The 23598-nt window shown below is 46.8% G+C and overlaps 1 protein-coding gene across 1 annotated transcript in view; it reads right to left on the bottom strand.

Moving 5' to 3' along the window:
- Ehd3 (EH domain containing 3) overlaps positions 1 to 23598 on the bottom strand; it is a 30647-nt gene that overhangs the window by 5329 nt on the left and 1720 nt on the right. Inside the window, exons 2-4 of the mRNA XM_042696691.1 lie at positions 13143 to 13319; positions 10710 to 10807; positions 220 to 632 (exon numbers count right to left, since the gene is read on the bottom strand). Of these exons, the coding sequence (XP_042552625.1) occupies positions 220 to 632; positions 10710 to 10807; positions 13143 to 13319 (688 nt within the window). The remainder of the gene's footprint in view (positions 1 to 219; positions 633 to 10709; positions 10808 to 13142; positions 13320 to 23598) is intronic.

Below are 23598 nucleotides of genomic sequence, written 5' to 3'. Positions count from 1 at the left end.
CAGTAAACTGTTGGCTTAGGCCATCTGACCCAGAGCCTGCAACCACAGCTACCACATTCTCTTGCCCCCAGGGGCTGAATTGGCACGGCTGATACTTGTGATGCAGCAGCTATAGGACACTCATGCAAGCAGGCACCAGCCTATGGTTGAAAGTTAATAACCCTCAGCTCTTGCAGCTAACCCCAAAACTTGTGACCCGGCTTTCTCTGCCGACTTTACCTTGGCCAGCCTGGCTCTCTTGATGAGGTCATTGAGCTTGCGCAAGGCTGCATTTCGGGGCAGACTCTGGATGTCTCTGAACAGGTCCTGTTCCTCAGCCTCAAAGAGCTTCCGGTTGTCAGGGATGAGGAGGGGGTGGGACCAGAAGGAACCGATATAGACCCTGATCACTTCTGGGGTGTTCACGATCTTCCCCAGGGACCACATGAGGGCCCCATACACCCTCATCAGCTGCTGTGTTTCAATCTGGTCAGCCTTGTTCAGCACCACCCGCATCTTGTCCTCGTGGTTCTTGAGGGCCTTGATGACCTCTGAAAACTCGTCAGAGATGTCCAGTTTGTGGGCATCGAAAAGTAGGATAATGCGGTCTACCCGCTCCGCAAACCACTCTAGGACGGCTGCAAAGTCATACCCTGCCGGCAGAAGGACAATCAGTGGGAGGGGTCTTTGGGGTGTGGGGTTTGGAAGAAGAGGAGCCAAGTGCAGTAAAAAAAGACATTTTCTTTTAAGTATTAGGGATAGAACCCAGGATCTGATGCATGTTAGGCAAGGGTACTACCACTGAGCGACATCCCTAGCTCTCCTTAGTGGGGTATTTTTTTCCCCCATCTAAAAGAAACTGGCATTGTATAGTGTCTAATTAACATGAGGGCTAGGATTAATCACCTACAGCCCAATACTTAGGCTCTCCGTAAATTCTAGACTTTATTATAAACATCCTATTCCTAATAAGCACAGCCACTCTGCAGCTTTTCTTCTTGCTTATTCAAATTAGCAGCCAGCCACCTTCAATGCTGGCTACCTAATTTGATGCTCAGGAATTCTTGATGATATCCACAAACAACAGGACAGAAAATGCAAGTTACTGATGGATGGCTCCGACCATGCTCACCCTGTGGTTTGGAGCTCTTGCTATAAATACACACTACTTGTTCACACTTAGGCTGCCTCCCTTCCTTCTGCCCTCCTTCCTTCCCTCCCGCCCTTATCTGCTGCAGCCCAGAATCCCCAATTCTTAATCCACGAGGGGGTTCTTAGGATGTGACTGAGGATGGCCACATTTTGATAATGCAGGACTGAGCTGCTTCAAGTCTGGCTGGCTCTGGAGCCCCTTGCTCTGTTCAACCCGAAGAAATGGTGGAGATGTTGGAGGGGGAGGAGTCCCAATAATATGTAGCTCACCAAGGCTTAGAGCTGGTAATGGCCTTAGCTTTGCCTGCCTCAGCATCCTCTTCCACAAAACAGGCAACACTAAGAGGAAAGGAGCTCAGAGAGGTAAGGGGACTGGTTCAAGGGCCTACCATCCTCAATGAGAATAGAGGTTTCAGGCTTTCCCAGCCTGCATCTGAGCAGAACTCCTAGGATCCCCTTTCTGCCACTTCCCTATTTTGTACACCTCTGGCACCAAAACGAGTACTCTTTCTTGGGCTCTGGCATGACCCACAGCCTTGGCTCCCCATAACACAAGGTGATATACTCGGGACCCCCAAAGCTGTTGTTACTATCAACTGGGAAAACCAAGCCTTCAGGGGAAAGCCCTGCCTCACAGATTGAATCTAGACACCAGGCAAGGTCATTTGGTAACTGCTTTGTGGCCAAGTGAGACTTGGGAAGCTCTGCCTCTAACGGGGATCTCGGCTGCAGCCTGGTCTGACTCTCCTGCAGGGCTTGTTCAAACCCAGGAAGCTGGAGCCTACTCCCCAACTTTCTGATGCAGAGGGAATAGGGTGGAAATTTCTAACAAGCTCCCAGGAGATGCTGCAGCTACTGGTTCTCAGACCACACTGAGGACCACTGGACCACCATAATAATAAAGGCTAATGACCAGCATTAGCAGCATTCACTAGGTGCCCAGAACTACTCAGATCACTAATTGGATTAGATTAACTCATCGTGGTTATAATCATTAATTCCTTAATCCTCACAATGACGTTGTGAAGTGGAATCTAGTAGTAGCCAGAGACTCAAGGAGGTAGGTGGTAGGGCTGGGTTTGAGAACCAGGAAGGTGGCTCTGGAGCCAGAGCTGTTAGCTGTCAGTGGGCCTGGCTTTTGAAGGGTTAATCACAGACTTAGACTGGGTGGTGGTGGTGGTGGTGGTGAGGATAGAGGGGGTAAGCCAGAGAGATGGCCATCTTCTCAGTACCTGGAGATCCATTTATAACCGTGTCACAGCAGCATCTTCAGGGGAGGGGATGGGCTTAGCGTGAACAGGACAGTCTTCTGCCACAGAGTTCCCCAAAGGATCCTTTAGTGCTTCCCAGCACCAAAAGAGAGCCCTGACCAACAAAGAAATCTAACAGCCCTCCTGTATTACTCTCCCGTGGATGAAGGGCTTCTGGGCATTATCGCCAATGATTTCCTCCTTGTTGTTGGCTACTTAATTAACCCAGGTTTTTTCTCTACTACTCAGGTGGGGCAGAGTCCTGAGGCCAGGAGATCTTAGAGAGAGAGTGTATAGAGCCCATTATCAGTCCCAATCAGAGATGGTCAGTCAAGACTATCCTGCTAAGAGACATGATCTCATCAAGATCAATGTGGGCAAGTGCCCTCCATGACTTCATTTCACCCCTATCATATCCTTAGAGGTAGGCAGCAGGAGAAGCAGCATGCTCAGGTCTACAGGAGAGATGAGACTCTGAGAGTGGGGAGTTAAACAGCAGGCAAGTAACAGCTGGTCTGCAGTGGAGCCTTGTGCGCCCTTGCCCACAGTGACCTATGCGGCAGCCTTAGGGTACCTGCTGTCCATCCTGCTGGCACCTCCCTCCCAGCATGCGGTGTCCAGGAGGCCAAGCCTTCCTGCTCCAGGTGGGCTGCTGTCTGCTCCCCTCTCCTCTCTCCTCCCCACTGCAGGGACAGCTCCAGCCCCAAAGCAGGGTGTTCCCAAAGGCTGGAAAGAGGTCACAGGGCTCCAAAAACCAGGACAACCTCCACTCTCTGCCCCATCCTTGAAAACAGGTCACAGTTTTGCTGCTCTCATGTCTGGAGCAGAAAGATTTGCCACCGTAGGCTGGAGATGCAAGCCATGGGGTTGGGGTGGTATGTGTGTGTGAGGGGGAGGGCGTACACGTGTGTAAACTGGGAAGTGAATGCTGTTCCCTTTCACCTATGCAGCAAACCTATGCAGCTGGCCATACTTGGGCTCAGCAGCACATACACGGCCAGGGTGGCCAGACTGACAAGAACGTGGAGTTTACAGAGGGTTGAGAAGCAGGTCCAGGCCATGCAGTTGTCTGAAGAAGATGCTTGACCTCTGCTCTCTGGCCCTGCTAATTTTGAGTATTGGTTGAAGAGGAGTAAAACAGGAACCCTGTTCTTCACGGTACAGCTGAGAGAGAGCAAAGGAGTCGTCTCTGTTCTCTAACTTAGAACCCATCAGTATTCGGGTCACAGGGTTGCTGCAAAGATCAAACCCAAGGAAAGGATGTAGGTGAAATAGCTCAGTTGTGACCTTGGCTGCTCTCACTGCCTCACTAGCTTTATAACGTGTTCTTCTCTGCACTAGTTGCCATGAGAGGAACCACTCCCTAAAGCAGTTCTTGAAGAAGCACTGGCCTCGGGTGAGTCCCTCTCTAGTTTCTTGCCAGCCAGTATCTTGCTGAGTGTCCTTGGGCAAGTAGCCTCTCCTCTCTGAGCCTTCACCTCTTTGCTTGCCAAGTTATAGAACCAGGATGCTTCTATGAGCTTCCTTTCTTGGTCCACAAATCCTAGGACAGAATGTATGATGTTGGAGAATGCAGCAGGATGGATATGGATGGATATTTGATAGGAGGATGCTTTTGCTGCCCAGTGAAGAAGGAAGACTGGAGACTGCTTTTTTAGATGCCTTGGACATGTGTATGTGAAGTTTGCTCCTATCTGCAGACAGACAGATGCCTTCTGGGAACCTTTTCTATAATTTCATAAGCACAGAGGCCTCTTGGTCATCCACCTACTTTTGCAAATTCTGCAAGCTCTGGTAAGCTGCTATCAAATGGTGGGCTATCATGGTAGAAGCCTTCTCCCTCAATGGCTGAGAAGGCCATGAGAATAAAACAGCTCTGTGGGTTCTTTTGATGCCTCTCTACTCCGGCTAAGCCAGAGCCTATGGAACCTCTAGGCTGGACATAAATCTGCTTCTGTGGCTTAGACTTGTGTGCATGCCCAGGAATGGAGGCATCTGAAAGGTCTACATAAAGAAAAGCAGATTGAGTTAGCTCTCCTGTTTGTTTCCTGTGGCCTGTGCAGTTTCCTCAGGTGAGAAATGGAAATAATGGCTGGCTGAATGAGGGAGTCTATGGTGGAGCCACGGAAACAGCAGACAATTCAGATGAGCGGACTCAGTATAGCTACTGCCCTAATGTCCAGGATTAATGGCATGCCAGGTAATGGGGCCTCTTCCCTTCCTTGGACCCAGGAACGGCTCTGAAGACAGGAAATAAGCACTTTAAAGCACCTGCTGAGCAGCCACCCCAAGTTCCTAAATCAAGAAGCAGAGGGAGCATAGACTGTGTGCATTAGCTGCCTTTCCTGGAATCCCTCCCAGCACATCTGCTGGCTCCAAGGGATCCGGCGACTAGCTCCACATTGGAGCCTGGGCGGCCGGTGGCCTTTAGCTCCCATCCCTGCTCCGGGGGGAGGGAGGGTGGTGGGAAGACAGTGTGTCTAAGCAATGCTGCCTAGGAGGAAATCAATGAGACAAACCTAATAAGCAAAGGCACTCCTTAATCACCCAGCAGCTTCCTTCAGTCTGAATGTGGTACAGGGCACTGATGATGGAGGCAGCATGACCAACCTGATTTGATCCTCTCCCATAATGCCCCAGGAGCCAGAAGCAGAATAGGGCACACACCTTACAGGCAGCAAGCAGGGACACAGAGAGGGTAAGGGGCTAACCCAAGCTCATACTGTTTAGTGGTCACAAATTGGGCCTAGAAACCAGGTCCATATTCTCTTCTTAGCTCACTGTCCTGCATGAGCTGGAACTCAAAGACTGAGTTCACAAAGCAAGCACCAACTATCCCTCTCCCCTAAATCTCTGTGAGGATTTGAAAGCAAGTTAGCTGAAGAGAAGGATTTGACTGGCCATGAGGAACAAATGCCACACTGGATGCCACAGTGGCCAGCAGACTCATCACTGGCCTCCAGTCAACCAGAGCTGCCAGTGAGGCCTACAGAAAGATGTCAGGGCTTGGCTGCTCTGCCCAGGCATGTCAGTACCCACACGGGCATTTGCTGACCAGCACATAGACCAGTGGACTCCAGGGACCCCTACATGCCAGCCCAGCTGCAGTGAATGTGCCAGGGGTAGACCAATGATGTAAGGCCCTGAGGAGCAGCAAAACCCTCTAAGGTCTGAGTCCCAAAGCCTCCAGAGGACACTCATAGATGAGAGGTCTGCTCTCTCTAGGGGTGGGAGGCTTGGATGTTGGTAAGTTCCACCCAATGAGCAAAGCATCAGGTACCAAGTTCGAGGTCTGCTCTCAGGCTTAGCCATTGTGATTTCCTGGGCAGGTGATGATATTGGACTGAAAAGTTGCTGAATGGGACTGGGCATGTCTGTTACCTGCTCTGAGCCTACAGGGCACCTGTAATAGAAAGGATTTGCCAGCTGTGCAATCTGGGAAGCAGCCACAAAGCTCCAGGGTGGCTTTCCTCGGGTGGGGTTGGTGGGGATTTCTAGCTGACAAGCAGCCAGGAAATGTGCTTCCCAAGTGAAAGGACTCAGTCCTTCTGGAGCCTCCCATGGCTGCAACCTTGCTCTTTCCCAGCACTCAGCCCGCCCTGGTACATCCTGGCTCTTCCAGGAACTGCCTCCTTGCCCGCCTCTCCTGTCTATTCCAATGCATCATCATCCAGAGACAAGTGCTGGCCTGGGACCTCCTAGTCCTGACTTCCCACACCCGTGGCCTCCCTATGCAAGACACACACACACACACACACACACACACACACACACACACAGCCCCACACAGCATGCCATTTGAGCAGGGACCTTACTTTGTTGGGCTCTAGTGTGGGGTCGGAGTACTTCTCACCATGACGTCTCGGGTCCTGGGGGCTCTTGGGAACAGCTCACTTTGCAGAAGGGGCAAGCTAGCACGGCAGCATGGTGCCTCTGTGCTGACTTCTCTGGTGAGAAAACAGTCCTGTGGCAGGCATGAGGCTCAGGGAGTAGAATGCAGTCTGAGTTTTTGGTCAGAGATAGTTCTCAATTAGTGCCCTGTGCATAGCATGATCTGTGGGGCTGTTCACAGGGGACCTAGACTGTCCTGAAGCTGGAAGAAAGTAAAAAGTACCGTGTGTGTGTGTGTGTGTGTGTGTGTGTGTGTGTGTGTGGTCTGAGATGGAATGTGGGCTAAGCTCCTCATTTGGGGTCCCCCTCACAGTGTCCAACGTCCAGATTCTCCTGTTCTCAGAGGGCTGTGGCCAGCACTGTCCCAGGCTAGTACTGCAGGCTCCTGGTTCCCAGCTTCTTGTTTGTATCACAGTCTGCTCTGCCAGCAGCTACATTAGTCTGGACTGGGAAGGGCAGAGAACACACAGGGCCGTCGCTTTGCCCAGACAGAGGCAGGGCCTGGGGCTTGGTGAGTGTGGGGAGGAAGTGGCAGGAAGAACAGGCAAAAACACCAACACCTGGTATGTGCAGGGCAGCCACAGAAGACCAAAGCCACAGGTATGAAAGGAAGTAGAGAACTGGGAAAAGGATGGAATGGTATAGGAACTGAATAGGGCAGGAGTCTCTGGGGACAAAACTGCCCCATACAGTAGCATGGGCCAAGCACTCCACAACTTCAAGGGAGATGACACACACCAATACTCTGAGGATGTATAACATGCAGCCCTGGATGGCAGATAAGGAGGGAAGAAGGGAGCCTGCCATCATCCAGACCCAGCCTCAAAGTCTGAATTCCCATAGTATTCAGAGGACCTCACCAGAAGGCTAAATCACACATTACATTATCTACTTCCTTGTTACATACAGGGAAATGGAGGCTCAGGTAAAAAGTAACCGGTTCAGATCCACAGAGTGCTGGGTTCTGAAGTCCAGGACTCTGAAATCCTATGCCTTTAGAAATCTCAGGCTGGATGCCACTGTCACGTGGCATTGGCCTGGCAGGGGCACATGCGCACACCTCCCTTCTGCTGGCTGGAGAGGTTCTGGCTCTCTCAGTCCTCTCTGTGAGATTCTAAATCTCCTTGGGCCTAACTGAGGATTGCTCAGATGAACCACTTTGGACGGCAGCAGTAAGGAGGGAAGTGGAGACCTAGGACCCCAAAGCCGCCCTCCACAGGAACCTGAGCAGGAAGCCAAGTGATAGAGACAAGAGAGGGCCAGAATGAAGACACCTTTTTTTCAGGTCCTAGGGTTCTACAGCTTCAGACTGGCCCCTACCCCTTACCTTCACCACAGCCTTGACGTAGGGCGCTGGTAGACTCAGGTTCCCCAGACTTCTCCCAGGAGTCACCAATTATAAAAATTATGAACACAGTTTCCCGAACCCCCTCCTGACTCAGCTGCTTCCTTCCTCTTTGCTACCCAGGTTTCACGTCTTGGGAGGAGGAGAAGTTCCTGTTCAGGATCTTAGCAGCCCCACATGCTCCAGGAAAGATGGTCTGGGGTCAGTAGGCCTCAAGCAGGCTGCTTGCTACTTGACGGGTCACCCCCAGAGAGCCAATCTGAGCCTCTAGCCCTACGCCTGCTATTGGTTGGAAGAGAGGTGCTGCTTCCAGAAAGATACAGGACCCAGCTCTGGCTCGAAAGGCCTCACCTGGGCTGAGGGCCCTCACTGCCGAGCCTCCATTTTCCACAGCCACAAGAGAACTTGTCTACTGTCCTGTGATGTCCCTCTGGGGTGAGTGGGAGCTGGACTGAGCAGGCTATGCCCTTGGAGGAAGGAGTTCCTGGGCCTCCACTTCAACAGCACAGACGTGGGCAGGACAGATCTGGGTCTGCCCCAGCTGAAGCTATAGAACACAGAGGGTTGAAGCACATGCCACAGAGAGGCAGATGTAACAGATGTGACCCGAGGTCAGCTCAGGAAACAGTCCCAGAGAAAGCTGCCAGTCCAAAGCCGCCCCTTCCCGGAGGCTGACTTCCAAGTGCTGATTTGGCTCTGGGCCCAGCTCCCAGCTCCAGGATCGAGGTGGGTGCGGCTCATCTGATTTCTCGCCAGAGATATAACACATGGCACAAAAAAGGGTGGGGAGCCACTCAGGGTACACAGAAAATGTGGCAGGAGAGGCAAGAGGTGGGGATCCTGGAGCAGTTGCTTTTAGCTTTCTACAGGATCAGCCTAGTGTCTTAAAAAGCTAAAAAAGAACAAAAACAAATCATGGTGATGATGCTAGTGATAACGGTGGTAGAGGTGATGATGGTGGTGGTGGTGGTGATGATGGTAGTGATAACGGTGGTAGAGGTGATGATGGTGGTGGTGGTGATGATGGTAGTGATAACGGTGGTAGAGGTGATGATGGTGGTGGTGGTGGTGATGATGGTAGTGATAACGGTGGTAGAGGTGATGATGGTGGTGGTGGTGGTGATGATGGTAGTGATAACGGTGGTAGAGGTGATGATGGTGGTGGTGGTGGTGATGATGGTAGTGATAACGGTGGTAGAGGTGATGATGGTGGTGGTGGTGGTGATGATGGTAGTGATGCGGGTGATGATGGATGATTGCAATGAGGACCTATGACACTTCATATTCCTTGCACATTTGTGATTTGCCTAACAGAATACATTTTGACCTATATTTTGTTTTTTTCTTCATGTTTTTTAAATTGTTACTGTACATGAGATGTACAGAAGGGTTATAGTTATACAAGTCAAGTAGTGAGTATATTTCTTTTTGGACAATGTCGCTGCTTCCCTCGCTCTCTTTCCGTTTTTCCCTCCCATCCCCAACTACAAGTTGCATAGTTCATTTTCAACAGTGTCTAGTGAGTACCATGGCTGCATTTGTTCACCCTTTGTCCTTCCATTTCTGTGACACTTCCCCCCTACTGCCCTTCCAAGGACAGATAAACATACAAACAGGACAAAGGAAAAGAAAACCAAAACAGCAACAAAGAAAAAACCTCTTGTTTCCATTTCCTGGGGCCTATTTTGATACTATTATTTTATATCATCACATGCACATAAGAAGTGTACCTTTGTATTCGTCTCCTAAGAATATACTCCTCTGTTCTCACTGTCTGTGAATGCCTAGAGACCTGTATCATTTACCATGTCCCTTTTTCCTTGTTTTACTATCCAATGTGTTGGCCTGTGGATTTATAGGCACGTTTTAGCTACCACAAATAAGGGTCTGGCTTACTTCACTTAATATAATTTTCCCAAGTCTTCCCATTTCCTTATAAATGGAACAACAACCCAATTAATAAATGGGCTAAGACTTCTCAGAAGAAGAAGGAAGAATGATCAATAGACACATGAAGAAATGTTCAACGTATCTGGCCTTAAAAGAAATGCAACTCAAAACACCACTGAAATTCTACCTCACCTCAGTTAGAATGGCCATTATCAATAAAACTAACATGAACAAATGCTAGCATAGATGTGGACAAAAGGGAACTCTATTACACTGTTGGTGGGAATGTAAACAATACAGAGATTCCTCAAAAGATGAAACATAGAGCTTCCCTATGACCCAGCAATGCCCTATGACCCTGGGCATTTATCTGATAGACCACAAACCAGGCCATACTAAAGCTACTAGCACAACCATATTCACTGTAGTATTATTTACCATAGCCAAAATATGGAATCTTCCCAGATGCCCCTCAGTGGACGAATGTGTTGATCAAGAAATTGTGGTATATTTACAAAATGGAATTTTAGCAAGAAAGATATATTATTTCTTTTAATCCTCAAGCAACTCTACACTCTACAAGATGAACTGAAGTAAAGCTAAGGGAAACTCTCCAGGGAGTCCTCTTTTAGGAAAGGGCAGAGATTGGTCTAGAACCTGTCAGCTGGCTCCAGAGTTCTGTCTCCTAATGGCCTGGCCGGTGACCTCTTTTAGTGAGCAATTTTCCTGAATTTGTTTGGAGCAAACAATTTTCAATGTGTCCTTAGATGCCTGGTTCCCTTGCTGTATGACCCAAGCACATTATTACCTTGGCCAAGAGCACTCTTTCCACTTGTTGAACACTGTCTCTTTATGTATTTTCCTTCCCCACAGAGCTGCAGGCCCCAGCTCTGGATGGCAGGAACTTAAGTAGCCAGGCTACAGACCTCTTGGAGGATGAGTAAACTCTATGAGTAAGGCAGACTTCAGTGTCCCATTTTACAGATGACCAGATTGAAACAAGTATCTTGAGTTCATTTGTTGGTCCCAGCCTAGAAATATCCTCCCACAAAATGGCCCCACACAGCACAGGAGAGCCAGCTTACCATGGGACACAAGACCCTGGGTGCATCTCTTCTGACACAAAGGAACATATGATCCCAGCCCCTATCAAAAGGAAGCATGAAGACTGAGCCAACACACTCCCATATTATGATGCTTACCTCGGCTGATCCTCTGCTTCTCCCCAGAGAGGATTCCAGGCGTATCAATGACACTGATGCTCTCCAGCACAGCATTGGGCAGCTGGGCACACACAAACCTGCATGGAAATCAAAGCCATGGTAAACCATTCATGCTCCCCTGGTTTCTCACATTTCTTTTCCTGGGGAACAGGGGTGAGCTTTGGACAGGTATATTCCTACCTATGCTGCCCAAAACAGCTGGAACTCACATACATGAATCACTATATCCAGCTTCTTTGTTGAGATGGAATCCTGAGAACATTTTTTCCTGAAGGTAACCTTGAACTGAAATCCTCCTGACTTCTGCCTTTCCAAGTAGCTGGGATTCTAGGTATGAGCCAACTTACCTGACTCTCAGATTTCCTTTATGCTATATTTACAGGAAGAGATTGGGATACAGAGAATTTGTAGTTTTCATTCTATCATTTTTATAGATGATGATATTAATATGCAAAGAGGTTAGCTGTCTTCACTCAGGATTAACTGTCTTCCCTGTCTCATTAAGACACTCCTTAGGTTTCAAAACCTCTAACTATGCAGAAATCGAGACCTGATGGGTTTGGTGAACAATACAATGACTCTCTCCTCTGGGAACTGCTCTGGCTATGACAGCAGTGACACATATCCTGTTGTTATAACAGACTATCTGCTCCTTGTATAATACAATCTATCATTATCATCATGCGCGCAGCTATCCCAAGTGAGTTAACCACTAAGCTTGCAATCCTCCCTTCCCATGATGCCATATTGCCCCTCGCTTGACCCAGGCTTTTCTCTCCTCTCTCCTGGGCCAGCTCCTCCTCTCTGCCTCAGAGATGCCCACCTTAGCTGACTGATAGTTATCCAAGGCCAACTGGACATGTCTAACATGTCATCACCCCTCCCCAGCTGCTTCTGCTCCATGTACTGTGCTGACTCATTCTTCTCCAGCAGGCTCATCCTGCTCATCTCAGTTCTATGTTTCAGCATTCTGGGTGCTGTTAACCCCACTCACCATGAGCCAGCCCCAGTACTATAGATGCTGCAAGACTTCAGGACCCTTGTCACAGTACACCTATATACCTATATACCACCAGTTCTTCCACTGCTGATGCTGATTCAACTTACGCTGATTCAGCTGCCTTCTGTATATACACCTAGCACCCTTCCCCTTCCCCCACCTCCCAACCCCACTGTGCCAAGCCAACTCTCCTCAAAACATTCCCTTCCTCCAATTCCTGCTCTGGAAGCACACTCTGCCAGCTCACAGTTCTACATTGTTCACAGGGACCCCCACCCAAGCCTGTCCCAGAGCATTTGACTCCATGTCACTTTAAGAATGATCTCCCCCTTCCTAAAAGAAGTAAGAAGAGAAGTTGAGCAGCTTTTGGGCAATGAGCTTCAACTTCTACAACTGCAAAATGACAATGGCAGAGGCCCATTTTCCTCACTGAATAATAAAAAAAGCACATGCTAATAATGCTATCAGAACTTAACATTTCCTATTGGTCACTACATGCTGGACACTAAGTGCTTTCTGTTCAGAATCTTATTTACATCTCCTTGAGAAAAGTCATTACTCTTATCCTACTTTAAGATGGGTAAATACAAGGAAATTTGGTAACTTATCCAAGATCCACACGAGAAGGCACAATTTGAGCCCATATCTACTTGAAGCCAAAGCCCATATTCTTTACCTTTACTCTAAATACTTCCAATTAGAAAAAAATTTAAATTATTAAGTGCAATATACATGGAAAAAATAGGATTTTTAGGTACAGCTAGTATCATCAGGGATCAGCCTGCATTCTAGTTATGCAGAATAAAGAATATTTCAGATTAGCTTGCTAAGTACTCTTTAGGGCTGTGTCCACTTAAATTCTCATGATGACCTTGGTTATCTGCAAGTCTGATCTTATCCCAGCAGGAGGACAGGAAGGTGACCTGTTCAAAATCACGAAGGGAGTTTAGCAGGAAGAGTCAATGCTCAAACCCATGGCTTCTCCCTTAAATCCAGAGTTCTTTGCACCAAGTGGAAGAAATACTCAGGAATAGGAACAAGGAGAAGAGGAAAGAACCTCCCATTCCCTTCCAGTTGAGTGCAAATCCCAGAAATGGTATAGGCAAATATTGGGAAACATACAGCATCCTTCTCCACGGTTCCTGCAGGAAGGGGTAGGTTACAGTCATGTGTTCCAGAGTCATGGTCATACCCTTCCCCATTCCTTGAGCATGAGCAGTCAAGCCCATCATTTGCACTTCCCACATCCCACTATGGAGACTGACTTAGCTATAGTCCTAACAAGTTAAGGAGGATCAAGAGGCTCCAATATGGGAAAAGCATGGAGTCTCCCAAGACCATATCACTGTCACTCTACCCTTTACACACGCCAAGAAGCAAGGAGAAAATGACATGTGACCCCATCCACTCACCTGTTCAAGAAGGCATTGCCAAAGGCATTGAGTTTCCTGAAGGGTTTCTTGGGATCGACTACCAGGGCATTCCCAGGTATGATCCCCTCTACATCCCCTTGCATCACCGCAATGAAGGAGTCAGTGGTTGGCTCAGGCCCAATCCTCATGCCCGGGAAATCCTGTTCCAGCAGGTACCTGGGTAGAAAGGAGCACAGTGCTACTACAGGGATTCTGCTTGGAGATCACTGCTGCATGCCCAGCTCACAGCTGGCAATGCACGAGTCACAGGAGAAGGAAAGGTCCACAGCAGAGATTTCATGAATCCCAAGAACATCGGCAAGGAGGTAGAACTTCAGAGCTGTTTACTTGTCTTTTTCTTTTTCCTCCTCCCCAAATCAGCACGGAGGTGGAGGAAAGCAAAGTTGGCCTTTCAAAAATTGTAAATAAAGCTTGTATTGAAAATGAGTCCTACCTAGAGTATTGAAGAGCATAGCTGAAGGTAACCAGCTGAAAGTCCTATATAAAAGCATAGAATTGTGCTATCCATAGATTCTGCTGGCCTTCATAGATCAGTACTTAGGTGTATGTATATGTTTGATAATTACATATCAAATAGCTTGCATAAGATACAAAGGGAAAACAGTGCGATGGAGAAAACTATGAAAAAAATGAATCTTTGAGCCACCATAGACTTCTAATATCTATACTCTGACCCCTGTATCCTTCTAGAAATGTCCCATGTAGGCATGTACTATGCATTATGAGCTCATACTTAGAGAGAGATGACTGCATTTTTAAGCATGGAAGCAGTTTGCATACACTCCCTACTTTCCTGGCATTATCTATTTGATCCAAACTTTCAAGGACGAGACTATATTTAAAATGCATCACTCAGCCCTTGGCTTGGATTATTTAAGCCCTTTTGAGTGAAAATTTACTGGTGACTTTTCTTTTCTTTTTTTTAAGTGTGCCAATTCTGGGGCTTGAACTCAGGGCCTGGACATTGTTCCTTGAGCTTATTTGCTCAAGGCAAGAACTCTACCACTTGAGCAACAGCTTTTGGCTTTATTGGTGATTACTTGGAGATAAGAGTCTCAGAGACTTTCCTTCCCAGGCTGGCTTTGAACTGCAATCCTCAGATCTCAGCATCCTGAGTAGCTAGGATTACAGATGTGAGCCACTGGCATCTAGCTTACTAATAATTTTTAACTTTCATGGCCTAGATGGAAAAAAAAATAGTGGTAAGGTTGTTACACACCACCTCCACCAGAAAGGTAAAGAGGAAGTGTGTTGATTTATTTTTTATGTTATATACATATTATTGTAAGGATACTGTCCAGGGGGGTTACAGTTACATGAATAAGGTAATGAGTACATGTTGATTTATTTTTATAGGATGATTTTCTCATGTCTTCTTCCTGTTCACCAGTATGGTCCAGGTGGTGGTGTGAGAGGTCCAAACAAGCAGACCCTTAGCTGCGTACTGGTGGCTCATGCCTATTATCCTAGCTACTCAGGAGGCTGGGATCTGAGGATCAGGTTTGAAGCCAGTCTGGGCAGGAAAGTGTGAGACTTTCATCTCCAATCAACCACTAGAAAACTGGAAGAAGAGCTGTGGCTCAAAGTAGTAGAGCACTAGCCTTGAGTGAATAAACTTCAGAAATAGCACCCAGGCCCCAAGTTCAAGCCCCATGACCGATTTTTTAAAAAAGAAGACCCTTCTTCTTCTTCTTCTTCTTCTTCTTATTTTGCCTCCTTTCTTCTCCGTAGACTGGTTGATGTAATCTCCAGGGTTCCTCTGTTCCCTGAGCCACAGTATGAGAATGGTGTTATCTGTAGTCATGTTCCCCAACCCACTCCTGTCCATCGATGACAGGTGCTCCCGAGGGAGCAGGAAAATAAAGAGGTGACTGCCTCTGAACCTCGGGTTGAGGCCTGAGGCAGCAGGTTCCTTTCCGCTCCTCTCTATGCCTGGACAGTGAGTGCTTTTCTCCACAGTCTCTTCCAGAGGCCAAGAGAAATGGCACATGGTAAGCCAGGGAACAATGCTAAAGACAGAGCAGGAAGCTAGACAGCAGGCAGGAGTGTGGAGTAGCTGAAGATACTCAGGAGTATCTTCCAAGGCCCTAGTGGATAGAATAGGAACTAAGGGACATTGCCCAAGAAACACAGACCCATGGGGTGAACTCTCAGTAGCACTGAAAATCTTCCCCCTCATTACAACCCAAGAGCCTATGAACACTGTTGCATTGGAAAGGAAACGTGGAGGTCTTGATCAGAAGTGCTCAGTGTCCCGACCCGCAGGACTTCAACGAGGGCAATGAACCTAAACGAGAAGGAATGAAGGGGCAAGAGACACAAAGAATGACAGCAAGACAGGGATCTGATCAAGCTGCTGCTGCTGCTGCTAAATTTTATTTTTCACACAGCTGTATTTATATGCTTGGAATAAGGAAGCTTTTTCATTGGCCGAAGCAGCTGTAGGATATTTGCTTAGGGCAAGGTGAAAAGGTGGTCGTCTTTAGCAGCTGCAGGGTGTTTACTTAGGGCGTGGTGAAAAGGTGGGATTCTGTAAACTCAGCCTCAAGTTGTTCCAGTGAGATAGTTAAATCTATTATGTTGAGAGACTCAACTTTTGGCTCCCAACACTCAGTCCGGACTGCACATTCAAGGCCCATGGAGCATTACCTGATGGCACCAGAGCCTCCACCAGAAGCTCTGATATGTTTAGTCAGGAGTGAGGCTCTAGCACTTGCTCAGTTGATTTGAGCATGTGGTCAAGGTTGATAACCTGCTCTACACCAACCCTTTTATTTTCCTGATGATAGACACTTTCACATTATTCTAAATGGGTTGACAACATTACCAAACTGTCCAGAAAGAAGTCCTATAGGTAGGTAGAGGCGTTATGTGGCCTTCTTGAGTTAAACAGCGTGTCATATAGGTGGAAAACAAGCATCTCTCACCAAATCCTGGGCTTTCTCTTCTACTCTGAGGAAGCCACTGCAGAGAGCTGAGTCTGGCCCACGCCTAAGTTCCCTGCCATGCTGTCCCTCCCAGATGGTTAGCGCTTCAGAAGGCCTCCTAGGTTTCCTCTGCGTCCTGGACAAGCTACCTGTGCTTTCAGGATGTACTTTACTCATGGAGCTATGGCAGTTTAAATTGGGTTGCTATGCACTTTGTCCCCAAGGAGCCTTGACTAGGAGCTGTGGTAACCCAGTGCTAAGCAAAGGAAGCTGTTGATTTGCTTGAGCCAGATGCTGGATTACTGCAGCCCAGATGCAAGGCCCACCAGGAGCCATGTGGGAGGCCTGGACTGCTTTAGGAAGCCCCTCATGCCTCCAGGATCCCAGTCCCACAACCAGGGTGTGAAGGCAGGATTTCCCCTGGGCAGAGGGTCATTTCAAGAGCTGGTACGGGGGGCTTTGATGAGAAAGAATAAAACAATTGTTGCACCTGCTTTCTCAGTGTGTCTTCTCCTACAGGGCTCTGGAGGGAGGTAGGGAAGCTCAACAACCTGAGGCCATACCATGGGTTCTCTAATCATAACAGGGGATGCCTTCAGAAGGTACTGGGCAGCTGCAAATCTCAGTACCTACCTCTGTAACATTGGAGAGTCATGATTTAGACTTACTGTGCACCTGCAATGAGCCAAGCGTTGTTCTAAAAGCTCAGCGGATGATCTTACTTTATCTTCACCCTGTGATTTGAGTGCTATGATCCTCCTTGTTAAATGGGCCTAATAAGAAAGCCAATCTTGTGGGTGTTCTGAGGATAGCATTAGTTACAGATAGTGAGCACTTACCCAGTTCCTGGCATCTAGAAAAGCCTTCCATTACAATGAAGGGGAGGCAAAAGTTAAATGATTTGTCCAGGTTATCCATCAATCATGGCAGGGGAGGATCTGAACATAGAACTTGGATTTAAAACTTCATTCTTTCTAGTTCTTCAGTAAATGGTTCAGAAAATGAATACTTCTTTTCTTTCCCTATGGTACTTAAGTCAGTTTATAGGTCTAAGAATTGTTTACAATGTTGTCTCCTCTGTGAGTCTTCCTTATGGCTGTATGTAGCACGTTCCATTTTAAGCAGATTAACAAGCAAGTACATAATCTATGTTAGTAATGCATATTTTTTTCCTATTGGATAGAATATATTCAATGCCTAGTGTAGGAAATGGATTGGTGGAATTAAAGATTGGAATTTCAAAGTGGTAAAGGCATAATTCCAATAGTGCATGGAAAATTAGGTGTTTACAAAATAGTTTAGCCACAAATTGAAAATGAAAGAAATTGTTTAAATATAGAAAAGTGAGGGATAATGCATTATTACTTAAGAAAATGTATACTTTCTACCATTAACTAGAACAAGGTCTAAAAGAAGCAATTCTAGTTAAAAGAAGAAATATTAAAAATGCATTCTTTTAATTACTACATCCACTATCTCCTTTCCTGTTTTAGACTTCCATTTAGATAGGAATTGTCGCCATGTCTGGAGACAGGCCCAAAGGATTGAGACCTATGTGGAAATAGAATGATGAATGGCATAAGATAGGTTGCAAAAATAAAATAAAATAAAACAAAATAAAAAATAAAACCCAAACAGCCCCAAAACAAAAACCAGGGTTGGGAAGGTGGCTCAGTGGTAGAATGCTTGCCTTGCATGCATGAGGCCCTGAGTTTGATTTCTCAGCATCACATAAGCAGAAAAAGCTGGAAGTGGTACTGTGGCTCAAGTGGTAGAGCACTAGCCTTGAGCTGAAGAGCTGAGGGACAGCGCCCAGGCACAGAGTTCAGCCCCCACAAGCGACAACAAAACAAAACAAAACAAAAAACAGCAAAATGCTGGCCAGGCCTTGGAGGAAAATGAGGCTTTGGGGCTCAGAAACCCAGAAATCCACTCACCTTTGTAAACATCAGCCCCTGGGTGCACAGGTTGGCCTCAATGACTGCAGTGACACATACAAGCTGTTGCTATCAGGTGACGGGAGCCAGCCCTGTGGGAATTGGTGCTGTGATCTGGGACAATGACTGCTTGGCTGAGAAGTCCTATGCAGGCCCATGTAGAGAGTGTGACAAGGGTGGTTCAGGGTGAACTCCCATCAAAAATTCCAGAGACAGTAGAAATAGAGAAGAGTGGAAAGACCTATTCTGAAGCAGCCTCAAAAATGTCCCAAATGAAGGGGGCCAAACAGCAGTGATGCGGTATCTTCTTCACAGGGCCATCTCAGATTTCATCCCTGGGAGACATGCTGTACTCAGCAGATGAACAAAGCGCACTGCTGTCCAGCCTAGCACACTGGCTTCCTGGACAGTCCAGAGCTGCTGCTGCTGCCTGAAGAAGCTAAGCCAAGGGCCTCGGGCTACGTCTGCTGTCCTGCTATGTTGATGTGACTCCAAACTTGCTGACTGTATATGTATCTGGGGGAATCACAGACTCTAAAGAGGCCACAAGTCTAGGGGCACAGTTGGGCTAGGCAGAGAGCATGGGGCTGGATAAATTCTCAAAGATATTTGGGTATGGCTTGTAGCAATGGATACTCCTCAAACAAAGCGGTCACTGTGTCCAGAAAGGAAAATCTTCTGGGAATCTCATGCACTGCTTTTTTTTTTTTTTTTCTTTTAACAGGAGGCAAGACAGATTGCTTCTGTTGCTGGGTGAAAACGTTCCCACAGACGTGTAAAAAAAGGAAAGTTAATTGAAGCCTGGGTGGGACCAGCTGAGAAGGAATGGGCTGAGCCTCTGTCACGTGGCTACTGCTGTTCCAGTTCCTCTACCTGTCTCAATCTACTCAGTCAGCTCTATTTGCTCTGTGATATGACAGCATTTTTGTTACTTTTGCAGTTCAGTAAATTGAGGCCTAGAGTGCCCAAATTCAGGGCTAACTGAGCATATTTAGAGGTCTTAAGAGCTGAAGAGACATTAGGGTCCCCCTCCCTTGCCATGTGATGCAAAAAAATAAATCAAGGCAAAACCATAAAGTATGTGTGGCAAAGTCCAAAGCAATTCTAATTTTTCCCATGAGGACTACTTTTCTTCCCATGCGCCTTAAGTTAAACTCATTTCATAACATTTTCCTCAATTTTTTTGGTGCCCTGCTTGGCTGAAGTCTAAGTATGTGGCCTTCTTTACTGGTGACCTAAGTACCCAGGGTAAGGCATTGAGCCAAGAATCTTAACCCAGCCTGCCTTCCAAGCATCTAGTTCCATGATGGGGCAGGGCTTGGGCTGCTGCTGGAATTACACGCAGAGGAGGGGAATTGAAAACCTGGGGTCTGCAAATCCTGCTGCTGGAAGCTTCAGGCTGGTTTAAGTACCTCTGCTCACTGAAGAATATGCTCTCTTGGGAGGTTAGTCCATGGACAAGTTATCTAAAGGGCTAAGGGCCATTGCCTTTATAAAATGAGGTAATTCTTGGTTTCTAATTACTTCAGTTAGAAAGTGAAAAAGTTTGAGGTAGTATACAGGAATTTTGGAAAAGCAAGGGTTATGCCACACATTTGCCCACAATGGCACAGACAATGATTAGAGAAAATAAGCACCTGAGGGTTATCTGTGTACTTGGCACATTCCTCTATAATCGCCAACTCCAGTTCAAACATACCCCCTCAAGGAGTGTTAATGATTCTTTTCCCACCTCACCCCCAATTCAGATGTACTCACTCTCTTCTCTAAAAATCTCACAGCTCTGACTTCACATATCATTTAGGCGTCCTCTGAAAGTTGAGCTCACTGTCTGCCTGTATGACAGGTCTTTGTGTGATACTTCTGTATCTTTGGGTCACTGAGGCACAAGTACTTCAGCTTTAAAATGGGATCTGGATAATATTTTCCCCATTAGCCCCATGCGTACTGAATCTACAGACACAAAATGAGGTAAGGATGCGAGACATTTGATGACTGAGTTGAGATGAATTGTCTTTATGTTTCTGAGGAAATCCACTACTGTTCCTGGCGCACAGTATCCTCAGCAATGGATAGAAAGAAGTGATTCCAGCATGAGGGAGACCTTAGTACTTAGACTGCCCAGTCTCCTGCTAGTCTTCCCTTGTTGGCCTCACCTGAGACAGAACATCCTGCCCAGGGTACTACACTGCCTATGTGCATCATGCTTCTCCTCCAGCCCTCGGATGGGTGGAGAGTCATCTTAACTTTATCTTAACTGTGACAGGGCCAAAGAGCAGTTGCCTTTCTCCTTCTGGAGGCCAGCCTCTAAGTCTTATGTTGGAGAATCAAGCTAGAAAGAAGAAAGTGAATGGATATACCCCAAACATGGTGCCTGGAATATGAATGCTAAATTTGTTCTGTCCTCTTCCTAATTCTTATAGAAACCCTAAGAGGTGGCTATTATTCTTCACAGGATATATATAAGGAAACTGAGGGTCAGTAGACCTAGGTTAGCCTTCCTAACTTGGTCTCTTGACTATGAAATTATGGAGCCTGGGTTCTGTTTATCCAGCCTAGTGTAGAGCCTTTGTCCCATGACCAATGGGAGCAGGAAGTAGGCCTTTCTCGTGCGATTTATCTCCTCCAGTCCAGGCTGTTTCTGATGCATTCTATACACCTGACTTTCAAAGCAGCTCTTGAGTAAATGGTCAGATCATAGAAGAAGCAGATGGATTTTCATCTATTCTTGCTTTGAGACCAGCAGATCTGACCCTGACAATAAAAGGATATTCACTGATCACAGAGGGTAACAAGGGACTAAAATGATGCAGGATCTGCTGCCAATGGATTGGACTCTGTAGAAGTCAGTGGATGTCCTGGGGATGGGGTCCTTTCGGCTTCTCAGATAACCATCTTTTCACGGAGTGGTGAGGCTGTAAAGCCTGGAGTGAGGCCCAGGTAGGAATACCTCAAGAATGATGAAAGATAGAGTAGCCACAAGCAATTGCTGAGTTTTTCACCTCCGGGTACTATGCAGCAACCCTGAAGAACTGTGGAAGGCTGAGATAGCCAGCTGAGTCCATCTCACAGTAGAACCCTCCCCACCACATCTGAGTTCAGAGCCTGGCCCATATTGCAGAAGTGCCATATCGGCCTCCAGCACAGCTTAGCCCTCCCTGTTGGGGCTCAGGCAGCTTAGCCTTGTAGTCCCAGGTCCCTCCTCAACTCCAAGAGCCTACATTTCAGCCCAGGTGGGGTGAGGAAGGACAAAGGAACACTTGGGCCTTCCTCAGCTCCTGGAGATGCTGGCTCCTCACCTCTACCACCTACAGACAGAGGAACCACAGAAGAGGGGGCAGCTAGAAGAGGTGACAGCAGACGCATAGGAGGGGGGGATCCATGTCTCCATGCCAGCCAGAAGAATAGGGAAGGAGGAAAATAGCAGAGGCAAGAGGACAGGCTGCCAGGGCAAAAGGGACACAGAGCTACTGTATTACAAAGAGGCAGCTTGTGTTGGAGGAAGCAATGGCCAGGCCAATTTATTGTTTATTTTATTACTCTAGGGGCTGGGCCTTAGGCCAGGGAAGTTATTTCAGGCAGAGATCATAGCACATTAATTAGTTATTAGAAGAATGTCTTTTCTGTTTATTCTTCCTGAGACAAGAAATGGACCCTGTGGCAAGCACGCAGAACTGAAAGTGATGGTTTCTTAAGGAGGCAAAAAGCCAAGAACTGTGTGGGGAGGGGGGGGAGGGAGGAACCAAGAGGCAAGTCTTTGTTTCTGAGGAAAGGGTCCCTTACAGATTCAGGCATGGGATGGGAGATGAGAATCAGGCAAAAAAGCATAGAGGGGAGTGGGGGATGCCGAAAGCCAAGCATGAAACATTTTATTCACTCAGGGGAAGAGATGTTATGCTCATTTAACCTGTTGGGAAGCAATTGAGAAATATGGCTCTTAATTCAAACAGTAAAAAAAAGAAACAAAAATAATTAAAAACAAAAATAATTAAAAACAAAAATGCTGGACAACATTTGGTCTAGTAATTTCCCTTCTAGAGGAAAAAGCAGTCCATTTTGTGGGGAAAATGCTGTGGGCAGAGATGTTCAAGGTGGTTCTCTCATGACAGACCAATTAGAAACAAACATGAAATACTCAAAGGAAGTAGCTAGTTAAGTGGATAATTGCATCTACACTGGGAGAAGTATTACATAGCGGATAAAATGGGAAATGCTCAAGTAAAAACTAATTGTAGTATACATAATCACACAAATGGCATGATCTCAGTGAAGTATAAAACAGCTAAAAGACTGGAAAGTTAAATACATATAACACCTCAAATGTTTTCTCCTGAATGATAGGATTTTGAACAATTGTTTCTTCTTCAAATTTATTCTTTTCTATGCTTTCCAATCCAAAAAGGAAAAGAACGAAAGAAAAGAAAGAAAGGAAGGAAGAAAGAAAAAGAAATGTAGCTGCCTTCAATGATAAGGGGGAAAATGCATAATGTGGTTTGGAAGGTTCCTGTGCTACAATCCCTCTTACCCTGCTAGCTGACTCTCTGAATAAGGGAAATTGCAGGAGCTAAATTCAGTTACTGGCATGAGTAGAGAGAGGGAACTCTGGACTAGTAGGGTAAGTAAGCACAGGGCTTGGCCTCTCCTGGCCTTCTGTCTCCTTCAGATAAGGAATAACCTAGGGGGCCTCTGTCTGCCACTTTCTTAGACTCAGTATCAGTCAGTGATGACTCAGGCAAAGCCTACAGGGTGTCTCAGACCAAAGGCTTTTAAACCTATCTGCTGCCAGAGGATTCTGCCCTTGAGGTCATTCACTTTTCCTCATCTTGCTTCCCATTCTGCCAGGTATCCATTGGGAACCTCTGGTAGCTGAGACTAGCACAGCTGCTGGCTTATAAGTGCTCATGCCCTGGAAAGAAGATGCTCCAAAAATGTAAAGCCCTATGATTATATCCAAGTATGTTCAGAGAGCCAGGGAAGGCTGTGCAGGGCAGGAATAATCTGCAAATGGCCCATGTTTCCTGTGGGCCATAAACCTGGCTGGGGAAGGACAGCGATCACAAAGGAAACCATGTAGCGAACCCAGGTAGTGCTAAAGTGCCTTTGGCAGCAACGAGATACTAGGATTGGATTTGTCCTCTAAAGTCTGAGTTGGATCACCAGCACGATATGTAAACTTGAACTGTATGTGCATTTTTCTAAAGATTGGTCCGTTGGTATTAGATTTTTCAAAGGAGGTGCTAAACTTTAAAAAAGTTAGAAAGCAAATGATTAGATCCCAAAATATAAAACACACATGAGTCCACAAGCCATCATACAAACTTTAGAAATCATTTGATCTCTCAAAGCCTCTGAGGCCAAGGCTATCCATTCCACAAAGACAAACTTGACCTGGAGCTGTGTCCAGACATGACAGGTTAGCATGGCACACATCCTGCTTCTAGAGGCTTGCGTTCCAAGCTTAGCATCAGAGAAAATTAGTACCTAGAAAATGAGTAACCAGACTCTTAACTTTTCTGCTCTCCTCACCAAACATGGCTTTGCAGGTTGCAGATGCTCCAACAGCCAGTCAAG

The sequence above is a fragment of the Dipodomys spectabilis genome, unplaced genomic scaffold (genome assembly GCF_019054845.1).
Source record: "Dipodomys spectabilis isolate Male_0828 unplaced genomic scaffold, ASM1905484v1 ptg000210l, whole genome shotgun sequence".
Classification (NCBI taxonomy): Eukaryota; Metazoa; Chordata; class Mammalia; order Rodentia; family Heteromyidae; genus Dipodomys; species Dipodomys spectabilis.
The sequence above is the reverse complement of the archived record's forward strand: the minus strand, read 5'-3'. Positions and strand labels throughout refer to the sequence as shown.